This window comes from Anolis sagrei, chromosome 3 (genome assembly GCF_037176765.1).
Source record: "Anolis sagrei isolate rAnoSag1 chromosome 3, rAnoSag1.mat, whole genome shotgun sequence".
Taxonomy (NCBI): domain Eukaryota; kingdom Metazoa; phylum Chordata; class Lepidosauria; order Squamata; family Dactyloidae; genus Anolis; species Anolis sagrei.
The window spans coordinates 50,950,511-50,972,464 of NC_090023.1; the positions used below are offsets into that span (position 1 = coordinate 50,950,511).

The 21,954-nt window shown below is 40.9% G+C and overlaps 1 protein-coding gene across 7 annotated transcripts in view; it reads left to right on the forward strand.

Moving 5' to 3' along the window:
- Window positions 1-21,954, forward strand: part of EPHA6 (EPH receptor A6) — a 524,480-nt gene that overhangs the window by 122,952 nt on the left and 379,574 nt on the right. For all 7 annotated transcript variants that reach the window (XM_067466660.1, XM_067466661.1, XM_067466657.1 and 4 more), the window contains exon 3: window positions 2,697-3,360. In XM_067466660.1, the coding sequence (XP_067322761.1) occupies window positions 2,697-3,360 (664 nt within the window). The remainder of the gene's footprint in view (window positions 1-2,696; window positions 3,361-21,954) is intronic.

The following is a 21,954-nucleotide window of genomic DNA, read 5'->3' on the forward strand; positions in this document are numbered from 1 at the left end:
TGTGAATTGAGTTGAGGGCAATACTATGTAATACTTCAAGGACTGTTCTCAGAGGAGATGATGTCTATCTGTTCACTGCTGCTAAAGAAGATAGGAGAAGCTCTAATGGTTTTTCAATTACAGAAGGGTTTATGTTTATTAAACACTAGCTGTACCCGGCCACACATTGCTGTGGCATACTCTGTGGCAACCCCCTTCTACCCTCATGGTGGAAAAGCACAATCAAAGCACTTCTGACAGATGGCCAAGCAGCCTCTGGTTGATAAGAATAATAGAATGGTAGGGTAGAAAGAAACCTCCAAGGGTCATCCAGTCCAGCCCATTTTGGGAAATGGGAAAAGCACAATCTAACCACTCGTAAGAGATGGCCAGCCTCAACTTGATGATGATGATGGAATCCTATAGTAGGAAGAGACCTCCAAGGGCCATCTAGTCCAGCCCCTTCTGGCATAAGGGAAAAGCACAATCAAACCACTCCTGAGAGATGGCCATTCAGCCTCAGTATAATAATAATAATAATAATAATAATAATAATAATAATAGAAGAAGAATCCTAGCATAGAAGAGACCTGAAGTGGCCATCCAGTCCAGTCCCTTTTGGAAAATGGGAGAAGCACAATCTAACCACTCCTGACAGATAGCCAGCCTCAGGTTAATAATAATAATAACAATAATAATAGCAGTCCACTTACATCTGGAGAGCACTGTGAACCAAAACAAAGATGAATATGGACCAAACTTGGGAAGAAAACTCAATATGGGAAAATTTGAACACGGTGGAGTTTGGGGAAGACCTGGACATTTGGGAGTTGCTTGGGGGGGGGGTGTCCCTCTTTCACCCCACGTAGGACAGAAGGGGAAAGAAGAGAGGGAAGGGAGGAAGGGAGCAAGGAAAGACAGAAGATAAGGGGAAGAAGGAAATGAAGGAAGGAAGGAAGGAAGAAGAGGAAGGATAGGAGGGAGGGAGGAAAAACAGAAGGGGAGGAAGGGAAGGACGGAAAGAAAGGGTAGAATATAACAGTGAGAAGTAAAGGAAGGAAGGACAGAAGATAAGGTGAAGAAGGGAAGAATGGAAAGGAAAGGAAAGGTAGGACAGAAGAGGAAAGAAGGGAAGGAAAGGGAAGGGAGGAAGGAAACAAAAAACAGAAGAGAAAGTAAAGGAAGGAAGGAAAGAAAGACAGAGGATAAGGAGAAGAAGGGAAGGAAGGAAAGAAGGAAGGAAGGAAGGGAAGGAAGGATGGGAGGGGAGGGGAGGGGAGGGAGGAAAACCAGAAGATAAGAGAAGGAAGGATCACAGCATTGTGTCTGCCACATAGGCTACAGCGAAGCCGGGGGGGGGGTGTGTGAAAGAGCCATGCCTACCCAGGAAGGCGCCGGGGCTTGGGAAGAGAGGCATGCAGCAGCGGAAGGCCGGGTGGGGCTTGGTGCTGGACCTCTGGGAGACCTCTTGGGGGGAACGGAGAGTAGGAGGGAGGGAGAGAGGATGCCTGACCCCGAAACGGCTGTGTGGTGAGACCCAAATCTCTGGTGACGGAGGGGTCAGAAGCAGGAGTCCTCTCTGCCTGCAACTGCTCCTGGGAAAGGCGGGCAGGCCTCTCCGAGACGCAGTTGCTATGGCAGGCTCAGCACCAGCAGCACGGCGAAGGAGTGGAGAAGCCACCTCCTGCTTCTGCTCCCTCGCTGGAGGCTCGAAGAGGCCTTGAGGAAGTGAATAGGAAGAGGCCCCTCTGTCTCCGTCGGTCAGGCTGGTGTTTCAGATTTTAAATTTTGGTGGAGCTGTGGCTGGCTCCAGGAGGCCCAGCCGTCGTTGCTGCCACAAGTTCCATCACGAGACGATGAAGGAGCTCTTACATGCACGTGCGCTCCCCCCATAGCTGCATGCATGCGCTCTGTTGGCTTCTCCTTTTATTAAGGATTTGTAAGTTGTTTTCAGTTTTTATTTTTTTATTATTGATGGTCACACCTTGTATGGTGAGAAATTTTGTGGGTATTGGCCCAGCGGTTCTTTTGTTTTTAAGCCACTCGCAACAACATGAGCATTTATATATATATAGATTAGAAGGAACTAATTAACAGTAAGAGAACTGGCAACAGAACAATGACACCTTTTCCAATTCTATGATTCTAGAGCTGGCATAGGCAAACTTGGACTTTCCAGGTGTTTTGGACTTCAACTCCCACAATTCCTAACACTCTACTGGCTGTTAAGAGTTGTGGAAGTTGAAATCCAAAACACTTGGAGAGCCGAAGTTATAGAGTGTATATTGGTCACTCCTTCCGAAGTTATAGAGTGTATATTGGTCACTCCTTCCGAAGTTATAGAGTGTATATTGGTCACTCCTTCCGAAGTTATAGAGTGTATATTGGTCACTCCTTCCATACACAGTGTATCAGTTGAAATTGACTACATATAAATTTGGACAGATATGGTTTATGAAGACAAATGAATATGTTATGAATCTACATGATCAAGTCTTTATTTAAGGTATCCTGAGGTGACACACCCTTCAAATAGAGTAACAAACAATAAAATAATAAAGGCCTTAATCTATCCCATTGTCTTCGTTCTTGATATTTATTTATATATTTTTTCTTACAGTGCTAATTCTATGTTCAAGTCAATTGAATTATTTCATGTATTTATAATTTCTATGCATATGAGGGCAATTTTAAATGAATATACTATTTTTTTCCAGTGGGATGCCATAACAGAAATGGATGAATATAATCGCCCCATCCACACTTACCAGGTATGTAATGTTATGGAACCCAACCAGAACAACTGGCTTCGCACAAATTGGATTTCCCGTGATGCAGCCCAGAAAATTTATGTGGAAATGAAGTTTACACTGAGGGACTGCAACAGCATTCCATGGGTATTGGGGACATGCAAAGAAACATTTAACCTCTACTACTTGGAATCCGATGAATCCCATGGAATTAAATTCAAGCCAAACCAGTACAGTAAAATTGATACTATTGCAGCTGACGAGAGCTTTACTCAGATGGATTTGGGTGATCGCATCCTTAAACTGAACACAGAAGTTCGTGAAGTGGGACCAATAAACAGGAAAGGATTTTTTCTTGCTTTCCAAGACATTGGTGCATGCATTGCTTTGGTGTCTGTCCGTGTTTACTACAAAAAGTGTCCTTTCACTGTTCGGAACTTGGCAATGTTTCCTGACACTATTCCAAGGGTTGATTCTTCCTCTTTAGTGGAAGTACGAGGTTCCTGTGTGAAGAGTGCTGAGGAACGGGACACTCCAAAATTATATTGTGGAGCAGATGGAGATTGGCTTGTACCTCTAGGAAGGTGCATCTGCAGTGTTGGATATGAAGAAGTGGATGGGTCCTGCCATGGTAAGGGAATTATTCTTTATTGCATCCCAATGCAATTTTTCTTCTGTTATGTTGTGTTTCTGTTTAACCACTTGAGCTGTAGTTCAGTTTTTAATGAACATAAAGGCAAATATTTCTTTGGGTTTAATGTGACATAGATGATGTTCACAATCTGTTATATTATTAGATTGAACATGGTGTCTTCTAACTATGGATTTTAGTGAACAAAGAAGACAGAATACAATTTGTCTTCCAAATAATCCAGAATAGATTTTTTTTGCTAATTGAAATGAATGCATTTAAATTGTAGGTTTGATACCAAGTAATGAGGTCTGTAGTACATACTGGGTTCAATGGGGGTGGCTAAAGGAAATGCACTACTCCTTTGTTGCAACAGCTCCACTGGCTGTCAATACATTTCTGGGCACAATTTAAAATGCTGGTTTTGATTTATAAAGCTTTGGTTCAGGTTATCTGAAGGACCACATCTCTTTCTATAAACCTTTGAGTCCCCATGGGGAGAAAGGTGGAGTAAAAATAAAGCAAATATTCTGTCAGGGGTGCTTTGAATGCAATATTCCTGCTTCTTGGTAGGGGGTTGGACTGGGTGGCCCATGAGGTCTCTTCCAACTCTATGATTCTATGATTTTATAAAAGTGTTACTAATGGGGGAGTTCAAGTCTCCCATTATTTCCTGGAAATCAAACTCTGCCAAGAAAATAAGGCCAAACAAATTTCTCACTTGCCTTGCAGACAATTTCTTTCTGCAGAGGTAGAAGAGACAAGGAGGGGATCACATGTTTTATATTTGATTCTAACAACAGTGATTACCTGAGTGGAAGTGATGGGATCCTTAGTTAAAATTGACCATGTTCTCTGGAGTTTCTTATACAGTGGACAATGGGTTTCTTATAAAGTGGACAACGCCCTCCCTCATGTCCTTCCGAAAAAGCCTCAAGAAATGGCTGTTCGAGAAGGCATTTAATTAAGTGCTATAACAATGTGGTAAAGATGACTGGAATGGAACAAGGAATATGAGATTGGTTATGATTCCACTATGAGACGAAGCGGATTTTTAGTGTAGTTTTTGTAATTGTTATGTAGTTTATATGTTGTTGTAATTGCCTCTTTGTAAATTGTCTTTTATATGTGTGTACACCGCCATGAGTCACCCTAAAGGGCTGAGAATGGCGGTTAATAAATGCATCAAATAAATAAATTAATTAAAAAGGCCTGAAAATGATCTGAGGGGCACACAGGGCACATTTAGTTAGGCGTTGCATCTGTACTGCCAGCATTTGGATTGCTTTTCATCTGTCCTACACTCCAGTCAGCAAGAACCAGTTAGTTGGAGTTGTCTAGCAGTTAATACAGTTCATTTCCATGTTTGGACTCCAGAGGATGAGTTATGACACGGGGCAGGTCTGCCAAGTAGCAAGATGGCTATTGGTGGTGGAGCCAAAATGTCTCACCTTGTGGTGGGGAGGGGAAGAGAACGTGGGTAGGCCCCTGGCATCAACCACAGATTTTCCATTAGGTGAACCCCCATTGTAGATTATTTTATAAATATTTAATGAAGTGTGGTCTATTGTCTATATCACAACAATATTTAAATGAGTATGCAATTGGTTCTTTACCTGGAATATATTCTGTTTCAATACAGTAAAACTTCCTTTATTACTGCATCAAAATGATGCTTTACTGCATGCCTGCTCATGCCAAATTTATTGCAGCTTTTCCAGTTTGCAGTTTATGATTTTATTGACCCTTTTGTCTTTGAGTTTGTGAATATGTATGTATGTATGTACATGTGGCTGTATTTGTATCTAGGCAATTTTTCCACATGTTAATCATAAATCTTATGAATTATATAAGCAACCCTCCCCTGGTGGCTGGAACCGAGCACAGCCTTCAAGATGCCGAAAGATGGGAAAGCCTACATATACCATCTATGTTGTCTGTCTTGTCATTGTACAACCTTCATGAACCCTTTACATCTACTGAATTGGACATGGCTCTCAATAAATGTAAAAATGGCAAAGCAGCTGGCCTGGATGATCTATGGATGGAACAAATCAAGAACTTTGGTCTAAAAGCAAGGTGCTGGTTGCTGGAGCTGATGAACAACTGCACTGCATCCTGTCCGATCCCCAAAATCTGGAGGAAAGCAAGAGTCATCGCCATCTTGAAGCCAGGCAAAGACCGTAATGATCCAAAAAGCTATAGACCAATCTCCCTGTTGTGCCACCTCTACAAAGTTCTGGGGAGACTTATTTTGCATAGAATTATGGAAAAAATAGACCCCTGTCTAATTCCACAGCAAGCTGGCTTCAGGAAAGGCAAAAGCTGCACATCGCAAGTGCTGAACCTGACTCAGCACATAGAAGATGGCTTTGAAAGGCAGCAGATCACAGGAGCTGTCTTCATAGATCTGTCAGCGGCTTATGATACTGTAAACCACTGCCTCCTCCTGAGGAAAGTGTATAATATCACAAAGGATTACCACCTCACCCGCCTCAAAGGAAACCTGCTACAAAACAGAAGCTTTTTTGTTGAGTTCCAGGGCCAGAGAAGTAGATGGTGGAAACAGAAGAATGGCCTGCCTCAGGGGAACGTGCTTGCTCCATCCATGTTCAACATCTACACAAATGACCAGCCACTGCCAGAAGGGACAGAGAGTTTCATCTATGCTGATGATCATGCCATTACTGCTCAAGCAGGGAGCTTTGAGATGGTAGAATAGAAGCTCTCCGAAGCCATAGGTGCCCTTACTGACTACTACAGGGGAAACCAGCTGATCCTAATCCATCTAAAACACAGACATGCGCCTTTCACCTTAAGAACAGACAAGCATCCTGAGCTCTGAGGATTACCTGGGAAGAAATCCCACTGGAGCATTGCAGTGCACCCAAATACCTGGGAGTCACCTTGGACCATGCTCTGACCTACAAGAAGCACTGCCTGAATATCAAGCAAAAAGTGGGTGCTAGAAACAATATCATGCGAAAGCTGACTGGCACAACCTGGGGATCACAACCAGATACAGTGAAGAGATCTGCCCTTGTGCTATGCTACTCTGCTGCTGAGTATGCATGCCCAGTGTGGAACACATCTCACCACGCTAAAACAGTAGATGTGGCTCTTAATGAGACATGCCGCATTATCACGGGGTGTCTGCACCCTACACCACTGGAGAAATTACACTGTTTAGCCGGTATTGCACCACCTGACATCCGCCGGGAAGTAGCAGCCAATAGTGAAAGGACCAAGACAATGACATCTCCAGCCCATCCCTTGTTTGGGTATCAGCCAGCACATCAATGACTTAAATCAAGAAATAGTTTTCTAAGATCTACAGAGACACTCGCTGGAACACCTCAGCAAGCGAGAGTCCAAAAGTGGCAGGCCCAAACCCAGAACCTCAACCAATGGCTGATACCAAATGAGAGGCTCCCCCCTGGGCACACAGAAAACTCGGCGACTTGGAAGGCGCTGAACAAACTGCGCTCTGGCACCACAAGATGCAGAGCCAATCTTAAGAAATGAGGCTACAAAGTGGAATCCACGACATGCGAGTGTGGAGAAAAGCAAACCACTGACCACCTGCTGCAATGCACCCTGAGTCCTGCCACATGCACAATGGAGGACCTTCTTGCAGCAACACCAGAGGCACTCAAAGTGGCCAGATACTGGTCAAAGGACATTTAATCAACTACCAAGCTTGCAAATTTTGTGTTTTGTCTGTTTGTTTGTTTGTTTGTTTTGTTCTGTTAGAAATGTAATACAATTGTCTGGTTGCCCCGACACAATAAATAAATAATTGTAATTGTACAGGGTGATGCAGCATAACTTCCTTTTTTCAAACTTAATAAAACCCATTGTATGAATCAGAATTTTTTATTTTTTTATAATGTAGGCGAAAACCTAAAGTTTTGTTTTACGTAGTTTTGAAGATGAATAGTAGGTGACGTCCCCAATTCTCCATTCTCCATACACTGAGTAAACCAATTTCTGGCATTTGTCATGACTCTTGCCAGCATAGCAGGCATTATGTTGGCAATTTCTTCCTGGATGTTGATCTTCAAATCTTGTAGGGTCCTTGGACGGTTCACATAAACACAGGATTTTAAAAAAAAATCACAAGGGGCCAAATCTGGAGAGCGGGCCGGCCACTCCAAATCCGCTCAAAAAGTAGGCCTCAACAGCAAAAGCACGCTCCTCACTGTTCCAATGCATAATGGCGACTGAACTGTGTCAGGACAAAACTTTATACTCCCGCCTCTCGAACGAGACCACTAGCACTCTGCTACGTCTTCAACCAACTGAATGGCGCACATTTTTAAAAAGGAAGTTATGCTGCCTCACATATATGTTTGCCATAGATGTGTTCTGTGATCAGCTCTGAGTTCTCTTCAGGGTGAGAAGGGTGGAATATAAATACTGTAAATAAAAATAAATATATTCATAACAGTGGTCCCACAAATATTGCATAATTTCTCACATATGCAAAATACTCATGGCTTTCCGAAGACAATGTTAAAAGCTACATGTGGCAGTATCATATATAATTTGTTCTTGCCAATTTGTAATACCATGACATGTTAAAATTTTTGTAGACCTAGTCTACAAGTAATTTTCAATGGTGGAAAAATTGCATTTTCAGCAAATCCTATTTGAAATGAGTTTATGCATGTGCAGTGAACACCCAGCAGACTAGGACCCAAAGCCAATTTCTTTAAAAACAGACATGTAAACACTCTCTACTTTCAAACTTCTTGCTGTTGCTGAAATGTTTATTGATTGTGTTTACTACAAACTGTAGTCAGCTTTTTTGCAAACATGAGCATAGAATTTCCTTAATGTTTTATCCATACGCTTTCTGACACTCTTGTTGATGACTTTAAACTACAAAGTCTCTGAATGAAAGCACATCACTCCAACCCACCACATGTCATGGTCCCTCAGGCTACGCCATTAAAACATTTCAGAGTTATACAGTAATTGTGATCTACAGGTATGTGAATTACACAAAATGTTTTTGTGTATCTGTACAAGAAATATTTCAATAATATTCCATGTGTAACGATTTCCTTCAGATTAGCAGAGTAGCTTTCCTTATCCTCCATCAGAAGCATTGGCTTCATTCATTCTTTAGAATCCCAAATATGCCCTGGCTTTTTGCAGGAATGACAAGAAGGGTTGCCTTTTTTGATCAAATTATTTTGAATATAAATTTTTGTATGTAAAACTCTTGTGTCCTATCAAATGTTTTGTGGTTTTGGATTGAAATTCAAAATATGTGAATTTCAAATAAGTGGAACTGACTTTTCTGAAGATTAGAATATATGCCAGGTGTATAGTAATAAAATAGGAATAGACATTAAAATCAACATATTCCAGACAGAATATATTGATATCAAAGTTATATTAAAATAAAATGATCACAACAGCTATTATTCAAAGTTCAATACAATAAACATCAACCACCTTTTCCCTACCCATTTCCTTGTTGGAAATACCAGCCAACAAATAAACATTATTTGTCAGTGGTGTGTGAGGCTAGTAGCTATGTGCCTGTGAAAGCAACACTACTATACTTTTTTTGTTTCAGGGGAAACTTGAGAAACTGCAAATCATTTCTGGTGTGGCCATTTGCAAGGACATTGCCCAGGGGATGCCCAGATATTTTGATATTTTACTATCCTTGTGGGCGGCTTCTCTCCTCGCATGGGGAGCCAGAGCTGACAGAGGGAGCTCATCTGTGCTGTCCCTGGATTCGAGCCTACGACCTGTCAATCTTCAGTTCTGCCACCACTGTGAGCTCCTCTCCTATATTGAGATGATTATTAAGACTAAAATAATTCTTAATATTAACTACCAGCTGTGATACTTTTAACATGTCCTTATGTGATGAAGATTCACAATCTGAAACCAAGAGATTGGAGCCCCACTCTTCTGGTGTGAGCAGAATTACAGGAAATGTAGTTTGGGAAGGCAGGGACCTCTGTAGGAGAGTATTCAAAAGCCTCATTCTAAACTACTTTTCCCAAAATTGTGCTGTGACAGTAAAATGGGGCATTAAAGCCCCAGTGTAGGCTAACATGTGCTTAAGTTGAAAAAAAAATCTTTAAAATTAGTAAACCGACATTTGATGGCCGTCTCTCAGAATTGCTTTAGTTACATATTCCCTTCCAAAGCTGTGATTCTGAAATTCTGTATTTCTAAGAATCCTTCCACACAGCCATATAACCCAAAATATCAAGATAGAATAACCCACAATATCAGCTTTGAACTGGGTTATCTGAGGCTCCTTCCAAACAGCTGTATGGAGTATGGAAACAGATATCCCAGTTCAAAGAAGATATTGTGGGACTTTCTGCCTTGATATTCTGGGTTATATTGCTATGTGAAAGAGCCCTAAGTCAACACTGCCATATATCCCAGTTCAAAGCAGATAATATGGGATTCTCTTCAGCTGTGTGGAAGGGGCCTAAGTTTTTCTGCTTCAGTTCAGTGAACTGAATTCTAGGAACCTCATCAGATATAGTCTTCTCTGCATCTTCTCTCACTTCTCAGGCGCTGCAAAACATTGTCCCATGGGGGCCAAGCCATTCCGCAATGCACTGCCATTTGTAGTGGATGCCCCTGAGAGTCCATGTTGCTAGCATTTGAAAAAGTTTTCAGGAATTGGGTGCTACGTGACTTTAAATTGGAAGAAACATGGAGGAAGTGGGGAAAGTGTGGTAAATGATGAGAAACAAAGTGAGATGGTTGAACATCCCAAAAGACAAGAGAATGATGTAGGGAATGAAGGAGGACAGTTCCCTCCACTTTTAACCTTTTCCCCCTGCCCGTCTGATGAGGTCTTAGAGTGCTCTTTCTGTCAAATTGAAGAAAGAGAATTCAGACATAAGCACATTTATCACAGAGCACTAGCATTTTCTTGGTGCAGTTGGTGAAACAGGTGTGCTCTACAGACTTTGCTAGCATTGCAACATTTTGCAAATTGATGAAATTTCAAGCATTGCCATTTAAAATAGTATAGCATAATTTGCAAGATTTAAGATGGGACTTAACATGCTATTCATATTTGCAAATTGTGTTAATTAACTCTTAATTAGCTTCTTAACATCTTTGCCTGGAGATTGTTACCTAGATTATAATTTATAGTTAGGATTAGAATAACACTTTGATGTATTATTTTATGGCAATATTAAGCATTTAATTTGTTTTATTTAGCATACCTTTATCAGGTTGATGTGAATCAATGGAAATATTAAAATATTGGTCCTGTTTTCCTAGAACAGTGGTTCTCAACCTGGGGTCCCCAGATGTTTTTGGCCTACAACTCCCAGAAATCCCAGCCAGTTTACCAGCTGTTAGGATTTCTGGGAGTTGTAGGCCAAAACACCTGGGGACCCACAGGTTGAGAACCACTGTCCTAGAACATGAGCAATTCAGTGGGGTAAAATCTCCAAAATCCATCTAAAGAGTAAAATATCATTAAAACTGCTAAATCATATTACTGTCCTGTTTTTCACAATGGCTTACCAGGTATCTCTGAAAAGAGAGCCCCCCTTCTGATTGTTCTCCAGAGGTTGCTAATCAAAGGTATTCTGGTCCTGATCCTGAATCTTGGCTATACAGTAGTATATAGCCACTATGACTGATCACCATTGTTGGATATATCTACTATGAATTTCTCTAACACCCTTTTAAAGTCATTTACAACTATGTCCACCACTACATCTTGTGGCAATAAAGTCCACAACTAAATGTTATGTGTAGAAATGCTTCCCTTTGTCTGACATGATAACTTGATGGCTTGAAGTTGCATAGTTGGCCCTCCATATTTGTGGGTTTGATTTTTGTAGGTTTGATTATTCATGGATTTGACTGAAAAAATTCTCTCTAGGAATCTCTAGGATGTCCAGTGTGATCATATAGTCAGTTTCCAGCTGAAGCCGACAATAGAGTCATGCTGGGAGACCAAGAAATTCCTAGGGAAAATTTTCACTCAGGGAAAAAATTGCTTTTTTTACTCAGAGTTTTTCATTTTCACAAGGATCTTATGCCCTCAACCCCAGGAAATATGGAGGACTGGCTGTATAAACAAATTAGTATTGAGTTTACTAAAGTTTTTAGCTCATCAGGGGAAAGAGCTTCTAGTTGACGGATCTGATTAAAGTACCCTCATTTACTCGAATCTAGTACGCCATCAAATGTAATGTGCACCTCAATTTACAAAACCCTGAAACCAAAAAACATATTTGCTGGCAAATGTAATGCACAGCTGCAAAAAGTGCACTCCCCTTACCTACTGAAAGGAAATATGGGGACTAAATACTTCAAAGGTTTGTTGTTGTTCATTCGTTCAGTCGTCTCCGACTCTTCGTGACCTCATGGACCAGCCCACGCCAGAGCTCTCTGTCGGCCGTCATCACCCCCAGCTCCTTCAAGGTCAGTCCAGTCACTTCAAGGATGCCATCCATCCATCTTGCCCTTGGTTGGCCCCTCTTCCTTTTGCCTTCCACTTTCCCCAGCATAATTGTCTTCTCTAGGCTTTGCTGTCTCCTCATGATGTGGCCAAAATACTTCAACTTTGTCTCTAGTATCCTTCCCTCCAATGAGCAGTCGGGCTTTATTTCCTGGAGGATGGACTGGTTGAATCTTCTCACAGTCCAAGGCACTCTCAGAACTTTCCTCCAACACCACAGTTCAAAAGAATTTTTCTTTCTTCGCTCAGCCTTCCCTAAGGTCCAGCTCTCACATCCGTAGGTGACTACAGGGAATACCATGGCTTTGACTAGGCGGATCTTTGTTGCCAGTGTCATTCTCTACTCTTTACTATTTTATTGAGATTGGACATTGCTCTCCTCCCAAGAAGTAAGCGTCTTCTGATTTCCTGGCCACAGTCTGCATCTGCAGTAATCTTTGCACCTAGAAATACAAAGTCTGTCACGGCCTCCACATTTTCTCCCTCTATTTTCCAGTTGTCAATCATTCTTGTTTTGATTACTTCAAAGGTAATCACCCCAAAATAGGATTTAGAGTCTGTGCCTGCAGGATTTTGGTACTTGTAGTTTAGGAAGGGGCTTTCTCATTCTCGGAAAAAAGAAGTCCTGGGCTCACTCTGCAGGATTTAAAGTTGGGCAGGAAAGTCCTACCTGATTTTGAAAACTAAGCAAGGTTAGTATTAGTTAATGTTTGAAAGGGAGACCTTCAATTTTAAGTTATATTTCAGGAGAAGGAGTTGGAAAAATCACTTTGTGGAGCCCCATTGGACAACAGTTTCTGCCTCTCCTACCCCTCCCCTCTTCCTCTCTTCCAGCTGGGAAAGAAGGCTGGGCTTCTGAAGTTTCCCAAGCCAAGTCTTTTGGCTTCAGCTTCTGATTCTCTCTTCTTTCTTTCCCGCCCCCTCCCCCCCTCTTTCTCCCAGCTGGGGAAGAAGGCTGGGCTTTGTAGTTTATAGCCAAGGTTTGGCTTCAGCTTCTGACTATTCTCAGAGGAGAACTAGCTTGAGGAAGGAAAGGGCCCCATTTCTCCTCTGCCCTCAGCTTGGGGAACAATGGAAGAAATGGCTTGGGGAGGGTGCACTTTCTCCTCTGTTTCTCAAGCTGGGAAGCAGGAGAGAAATGGCTGGAAGAGGATCAGCTGGGAGACGAAGGAGAAGGGCTTGAAGAGGCTGGTGAGTTTGCTACTCTCACCCTGATGATGTACATCTCAATTTTTGAAAAACAAGCCAAAAAGTTGAACATTAGATTTGAGTAAATATGGTAAATCATTTCAAGCTAAATAGGTCAAGTTGAATAAGTAAGGTCGCTCTAATTTGGATCCAGTAAAGAACTTCAAGTTGAGATCACTCAGATCAGGGAAAGGATCATGTTAAGGGAGACATGACAGAAAAAACGGATCTTCTCAAGTTGCTACAAGAGTCACTAGAACTAGGGTAGCTCCTAGCACACTCACCTAGCTGAACAGATAACAGCTATTCTCTCAATAGAAGACCGTAATTTACAGATCTTAAAAAGTGGATAGAGCTTGGTCTTCCGTGGACATCATCTCACCAACTAATAGATAATGGTGATTTCTGCATTGGCAAAGGGTAAGAGAAACTATAGGGGAGTCATCCTGCAAGTCAAAGTTTAATGGGACATTTATCAGAAATGTATGTAACTTTTCTGGGTAATTCAATATTGTGAGGCCATCCAAGCCTGGTGTTCATTCTTCACAAAGCATTTTAAGTACAAAATTCCCTGCAGTATCCACTGTTGCAAGATGTAAACTGAATTCCAGAGTACTTTCTTGTTCAATTTTGATGGATGAGTTTCAGTTAGTGAGGCCCGGGGACATGAACAAAGTGCTTGGTCACCTTATGCACTTATTTGTGTATTGGATTCTTGCCCCTCATGGTTCATTAAAACCAAGTGAGAAAATCAACTGTGACAGATGGGGAGAATCAGCTGATATAGGAAGATAGTTAATGTCTGCTTGCAAGGAGAGGTTACAATATTCTAAGAATAAAATTATCAGTTCCCTAAACAAGCTAATTAGCTCCTTGTGTGCAAGGAGAAGGCAAAAGTAGTACATCTGAACTTTCCAAGGAAACTAGAGCACTCTTCTAGTTTTCTCTTTCAGCTGAACCACATTGTCAATCTCAGCTCATTTTGACACCAAAGTCATTAGTCAAGAATCAGCATTAGGAACAGAATGCTAACCAGCTTTCTCTTTTTTCTTTCTTTTCCAATGATTGTTAACCAGACAGAATGTCTGTGCTTTTTTCTCCTTTCTTTTTCTTCCTGAATTTGTCCCTTGGACTTTGGATAGGGCTATTTATTAGGGCTGGGCGGTTTCGTTTCGTTAATTCGTAATTCGTTAAAAATTCATTATTTTTTTTATAATGAAGCGATAACGAACCATTCTGGAGCAACTTAAAAACGAAACGAATTTTTAAATTCGTTTTGTAATTGTTTCGGATTCGTTATGTATTCGTTTCATTATCGTTTTGAAGTCATTTCGTTATTATTTCCGCATGTCTGGGGCAAGTTTTATAGTTGTTTTTTGTTTAATTCGTGAAAAAAAATTATAATATCACACCAACAGTCAACAACAGAGGGAGAGGGAAGCTTCAGAAGTTCCCCCTGTCCCATTTGGAGGTTTTTTAGCGTATTGCGCGGTCGCGTCCACCATTAACGAATCGATTCGTTATTGTTTCGAAATCGATTCGTTATTGTTTCGTAATTTTTTTAACATTTACGAAATTTCGTAAATATCGAACTTTTTAAAAGAAAAATTTCGGAATTCTTTTTAAAATCGAAACGCAAAAAGCCCAAAAAAAGAATCGATTTTAGAAACAAATTTTTCCATTGTTACCCAGGCCTACTACTTATGGTGGAAAACATTCGGTAACTGTGACACAAAGGGATATAACATTACATTTCACATTATGCACATGCATTTTATAGAGTATGGAAACTAATTGTCACAATATAAACTAAATTTATCTAGTATAAGGACAAAATAGTAATTTATCAGCAAAAGAAAAAGCAATTTGAAAACATACTATTAAAAATTAGTCACCACAGTTTTTCTGGTAAAGATAGATTTGCAACTTGATTTCAAGCAGTTACAGCAATCCCACATGCCTCCTAAATTAACATGAGGTCAAAAGATCTTCTGGATATATTAATGAGATTTTTATGCCATCCCACTGGCAAATGCCTTTGGGAAACTTACAGGAGTAACAAGTATTATCTAATTAAAGACAAGATCTACATCCTTTTTGGACTCTGACATATATGTGAAGCATCATTATCCCATTTTTTCTAGTGTCAGGGAATGTTGGTGGTGTTGAACATGATACCCCCCCCCCACAACAATGTATAGTTTCTCCAAGGTCACAAGAATATATATCCCCCCCCCCCCCCCACAATAATGTATAGTTTCTCCAAGGTCACAAGAATGTGTTGTTGTTCATTCGTTCAGTCGTCTCCGACTCTTCGTGACCTCATGGACCAGCCTACGCCAGAGCTCCCTGTCGGCCGTTACCACCCCCAGCTCCCTCAAGGTCAGTCCAGTCACTTCAAGGATGCCATCCATCCATCTTGCCCTTGGTCGGCCCCTCTTCCTTTTGCCTTCCACTTTCCCCAGCATAATTGTCTTCTCTAGGCTTTCCTGTCTCCTCATGATGTGGCCAAAGTACTTCAACTTTGTCTCTAGTATCTTTCCCTCCAGTGAGCAGTCGGGCTTTATTTCCTGGAGGATGGACTGGTTGGATCTTCTCGCAGTCCAAGGCACTCTCAGCACTTTCCTCCAACACCACAGCTCAAAAGCATCGATCTTCCTTCGCTCAGCCTTCCGTAAGGTCCAGCTCTCACATCCGTAGGTTACTACAGGGAATACCATGGCTTTGACTAGGCGGATCTTTGTTGCCAGTCTGATGTCTCTACTCTTCACTATTTTATCGAGACTGGACATTGTTCTCCTCCCAAGAAGGAAGCGTCTTCTGATTTCCTGGCCACAGTCTGCATCTGCAGTAATCTTTGCGCCTAGAAATACAAAGTCTGTCACGGCCTCCACGGTTTCTCCCTCTATTTTCCAGTTGTCAGTCATTCTTGTTGCCATAATCTTGGTTTTTTTGACGTTTAGCTGCAACCCGGCTTTTGCGCTTTCTTCTTTCACCTTGATTAGAAGGCTCCTCAGCTCCTCCTCGCTTTCGGCCATCAGAGTGGTGTCATCTGCATATCTGAGGTTGTTAGTGTTTCTTCCAGCAATTTTCACCCCAGCTTTGCATTCATCCAGCCCCGCACATCGCATGATGTGTTCTGCATACAAGTTAAAAAGGTTGGGTGAGAGTATGCAGCCTTGCCATACGCCTTTCCCAATCTTGAACCAGTCTGTTGTTCCGTGGTCAGTTCTGACTGTTGCTACTTGGTCCTTGTACAGATTCCTCAGGAGAGAGACAAGGTGGCTTGGGATGCCCATCCCACCAAGAACTTGCCACAATTTATTATGATCCACACAGTCAAAGGCTTTAGAATAGTCAATGAAGCAGAAGTAGATGTTTTTCTGACACTCCCTGCCTTTCTCCATTATCCAGCGGATATTGGCAATCTGGTCTCTCGTTCCTCTGCCTTTTCTAAACCCAGCTTGAACATCTGGCAACTCTCGCTCCATGTATTGCTGGAGTCTTCCTTGCAGGATCTTGAGCATTACCTTACTGGCATGAGAAATAAGGGCCACTGTACGGAAGTTTGAGCAGTCTTTCTCATTTCCCTTTTTTGGTATGGGGATATAAGTTGATTTTTTCCAGTCTGATGGCCATTCTTGTGTTTTCCATATTTGCTGGCAAATGGCATGCATCACCTTGACAGCATCATCTTTTAAGATTTTAAACAGTTCAGCTGGGATCCCATCGTCTCCTGCTGCCTTGTTGTTAGCAATGCTTCTTAAGGCCCATTCAACCTCACTCCTCAGGATGTCTGGTTCTAATTCATTCACCACACCGTCAAAGCTATCCTCGATATTGTTATCCTTCCTATACAGATCTTCTGTATAGTCTCGCCACCTTCTCTTGATCTCTTCAGCTTCTGTTAGGTCCCTGCCATCTTTGTTTCTTATCATACCAATTTTTGCCTGAAATTTACCTCCAATGTTTCTAATTTTCTGGAAGAGGTCTCTTGTCCTTCCTATTCTGTGGTCTTCTTCCACTTCCATGCATTGCTTATTTAAAAATAGTTCCTTATCTCTTCTGGCTAACCTCTGGAATTGCGCATTTAACTGGGCATATCTCCCCTTACTATCACTGTTTCCTTTTGCTTTCCTCCTTTCTTGGGCTACTTCCAGTGTCTCAGCAGACAACCATTTTGCCTTCTTGGTTTTCTTTTTCTTTGGAACGTACTTTGTTGCCGCCTCCTGAACAATGTCTCGGACTTCTGTCCATAGTTCTTCTGGGACTCTGTTTACTAAATCTAGTCCTTCAAATCTGTTCTTCACTTCCACTGTATATTCGCTAGGAATGTTAGTGAGATCATATCTAACTGGTCTGTGTATTTTCCCTGATCTCTTTAGTTTTATTCTAAATTGGGCAATAAGAAGTTCGTGATCTGAGCTACAGTCAGCCCCAGGTCTTGTTTTCACCGACTGGATGGATGTCCGCCACCTTTGGCTGCAAAGGATGTAGTCAATCTGATTTCGGTGTTGACCATCTGGTGAGGTCCATGTATAAAGCCGTCTTTTAGGTTGTTGGAAGAGAGTATTCGTTATACACAGCGAGTTTTCCTGGCAGAATTCTATCAGCCTGCGTCCCGCTTCATTTTGTTCTCCCAGACCATGCTTGCCTGTGATCCCAGCCAGCTATTCCAGCTATTCCATTTGAGCTGAGAGGTCACAAGAATATATATATATATATATATATATATATATATATATATAGGTTTTTTTTAAATGGACTTCCATCATTGTGAAATAGCATATTGAAAACAGATCAGTAGCAGTGACTCCCTCACAAAGCTATATTGCTACAGCCTTTTAATAATCTGTATCTTTTTTATTTCAACTTTCTGCCCACTTGTATCCTTTGATTCTATTTCTATCTCCCTGTATATAACAACATATTAAATTCATGCCAAGATATAACAAGGTGAATCCCAGAGGTCTTCATTTTTCAGCCACTCTGCAGAGACATTACCTGGACAGGAAAAGTTGGATTGATTCCCCTGCTATCCCTGGCCAGGGCGATAATCAGGACTCTTTGTGTGTGTGTGTATAGAATGGTAGACTGTTTCTGTATCCAATCTGATAATGCCAGCCAATGTTTGTGCAGCCAGCTATTCCATTTGAGCTGAGAGATCGTTGTTTATGGAAATACACACACACACACATTTTCAGACTTCATTTCAAACCCAGGACTTGACTGAAGTGACCATCACCTTTTTTTCCTGTGATCTTCCACTTTTATTTTCCCAAAACATTTCCTCATTACCTGAATCTGGATGATTAAACCACTTCCAAACATTTCCAAACATGGACTTGGATCTTCTGAAGCTTGCCCCCTCACATGGGGATGCCTCCCACAGCTGATTGGCCCTCCCAGACCATCCTCCATCATCTCCTCCCCGCCAGAGAGAATATCTGTGTGGATGCAGCAATGTCAGCAGAGCCCCACCCAATCAGGATGCAAATCCAAACCAGCCCCTTTTTTGGACTATCAAGGAAATGGGAATATCTATCAAATGTATAAAATCTCATGTCTCTGTATTCATGTTAAGCTTGTAACTATTGCAGCCTGGTCAGACCCTAAGTGCTCAGGGGATGAGGAAGGGGATGCTGGGATGAAGACTGGGAGGCCAAGGGAGGATGGAAGTGGCTTGGAGGGAATTGTTATTTTCATGGCAGTTCCAGTGATATCAGTTCTCATGAGAATCTGATGTAGTTGCAGTCTGAAAGGGATGTGAGCGACAAATATTTTTCTAGATCAAGTCACATTGAAGTCTGAAGGCAAAATGTTAAACAAAAGCAAACTAAGTTTTCTCAGCAGCTTAGAGATAAGGAAAGAAAAAGCAGGTGTATGCGAAATGACGTAATGGGAGGGATTTTAAGTGGTTTCTTCTAGTACAATCCTTTATGAGAGCAACATTGAATTCAAAGGGAAAACAGCTCTTGATTCCTGTTCTTAGGTTTTATTTCACATATCCAGGTTTTCAAGTTTGTTTCTGTTTCTAGTTCCTGTGTGGATTAGGCTGCCTGCCTTGGATTCCTGCTATCATGTTTATGGATTAATTAGGAAAATTGGGTTTTAAATGGATTTTGGGCTTCTGAGATTCTTTTGGAATGACTTTTTGAACTTTGATGCTTCTTCGTAAAGTTACTGATTTCTTTATATACTCATCTTTTAATACACTGTACCTTATTGGACTATTTGGACATAATGTGGTGTGTAGTGGAAAAGGTGGTTCACGGCTCAAGCACAACAATACCTTTGAAAGCATCAGCTTGTACATGCATCCTATCTGGCCAGATTGAATAAACCTCTGTGGCTTGTCTTCATCCTGGTGAGTGATTACTCTGTCCTGGTCTATTTCTGTTTAGCCTGAATGCTCTCTGGGCACAGATCCTGTATCCCTGGGCCAAACTCAAAATCTGACTAATTATGAATCATGAGTACATATATAAAATAAACCCCCACTTATATAGATCTCTGTATGCCTTTTGAAAGCCATTGGTCATCAGATCAGGGAAAAGACACTGCTATATACCTCATTTCGTACATAGGAATTATGTATGCATACTGTACATACTATACTGTAGATCAGGAGTCCCCAAACTAAGACGCACTGCCTGAATGCAGCTGTCCAAGGTCATTTACCCAGCTCGTGTCCTAAATGAAGTCTAAAATGACTTGAAAGCACACAACAACCACAATCCTAATTAACTTGACTTTTCCATTAGACAAAAGCAGGCCCACAATTCCCACAGAAATACTGGTAAGTTTATGTTGGATAAAAGTGTTCTATTGAAAAATGATGCATTGTTCTTTCAACTTTTTGCACTACAAATAAGATATGTGCGGTGTGCATAGGGATTTGTTAATGGCTTTATCAAACCATAGTCCACCCCCACCCACCCCCAACAGTCTGAGGACCCTGAAGTAGCGCTTTGTTTTAAAATTTTGAGGACCCCTGGTGTAGATTCACTGTTTTCCTATATAAACAAGACGAAGCGGATTTTTAGTTTAATTAGCTGTGTATTAGTAGGATGTGTGTTGTGGTCCTGATCTATTGTAAACTGTTGTCTTCTATGTTCTATGTTCTGTACACCGCCACGAGTCGCCCTCGGGCTGAGAGTGGCGGTTAACAAGTGCAAATAATAAATAAATAAATAAATAAATAAATAAACAGACCAAATATTCTCCAAACAATTGAAGAGACTTCTGAAACAGATGTCAAGGGGTGAAGGAAGTTGCAGTGAGAAAGGAAGACAGACAAGGTTTTTCCTGTGTGAGCAGATATTTGCTCACGGAACAGATGGCAGTCTTTATATTTTGAAATGAAATAAATGCACTCAAAACAGGAATTGCATCAAAAATGTTGCAAGAATCCTCATTCTTTAAATCTGTAACAAATGGTATCATAATGCTGTAGGGCATGTAAAAGGTCAAACTTCTGTTGATAAAAGTATGATGACCTAATGAGATGATAATCCAAACTCTAATTTGAAATTGTTGTAACTCACAAAGTAAATGTTCCAAGAGATAAAGATGTATATTTGAAACTTATCTTTCTTAGTTTGCTTTCACCAGGATATCTTCTCCAACTGTAGAATAAATTATGTAAAATAAGTCTCCTACCTACAAGTAAAACATCTAACAGAGTCGAAGACTGCTCTTGAAATGTCTCTCTTTAAAGAAGTATTACTTCAAAGGGATAATGATCAAAGTATGCATAAATTCCCAAAGGACATGAGAATATATTCACAGAAGGATTTGATTCTGAACACCAACAATGAATGCTTAGTTGTTTGGAATCTACTTATTATATAATACTATATGTGAAATGTCTTAATATTGCTGTGACAGCTTGACTATATTCCCACATGTTAAGTATTTTGAAACTGATTTTAAAAAAAACAGACAAGATGAAAGCGTTAATTCTAATCAAAATTATGTACAGTCCAATAGCATCTCTAATAATCATAGGTTGTAAAAATTACAGAAATACTATGACAACCTATAATGTAGGTCAGTTTTTTGTTATTTCTTTTCCACTTGTTAGTATGCCTACTGGACATTACAATACTGAAAAGCAGTTTGGATTTATTTTAAAGTGACATTTTTAGACATTGCAAAGACATATTCCAAGTTATGATTTGAGGTGCTGAATTTCATTCATTCATTTATGTAAATTTTAGAAGGTTCCAAAATATTAAAATTTACAACTCTAATCTTTGTCCATTTAACACTGGATGAGGCCCCTTCCACACAGCTGTATGAAATCCACATTGAACTGAATTATATGACAGTGTGGGCTCAGATAATCCAGTTCAATGCAGTTATTGTGGATCTGTCTTGATATTCTGGGTTATACGGCTGTGTGGAAGGGCCCTGAGAGAAAAACCAAAAGTACAAAATACACGTTCTCATGTGTATTCTAGCCAGGAGTGGCTCAACCCATTATGCAAAGTAAGCATTTGCAGTATAGTTGATTTTGCCCAGGGGGGCTCTTGGGGTGCTCTTGGGGGAAAATAGACCTTGACATATGCAAATTGTAGTTACTGGGATGTATAGTTCACCTACAATCAAAGAGCATTTTGAACTCCACCAATGATGAAATTGAACCAAATATGGCACACAGAACTCCCACGACGAACAGAAAATATATATCAGTGATTGGTTGGGGGGGGGGGGGGGCAAAATACTGTTTGCTTATTGTTGAAATTTACCTAGGGCCGCCTCTGATTCTAGCAGTTATTCATTGTGTCAAACCAATGACGAGATCTCCTTATACATTAATTCTTCTTAAAAACAAGCCCATTGCTTAGGACAAACCATGATCATATGGCAACAGGGAAGGGAATAAGAGAAGATTGCTAGGGAGTGAAGGGGAATCTGTTTACATA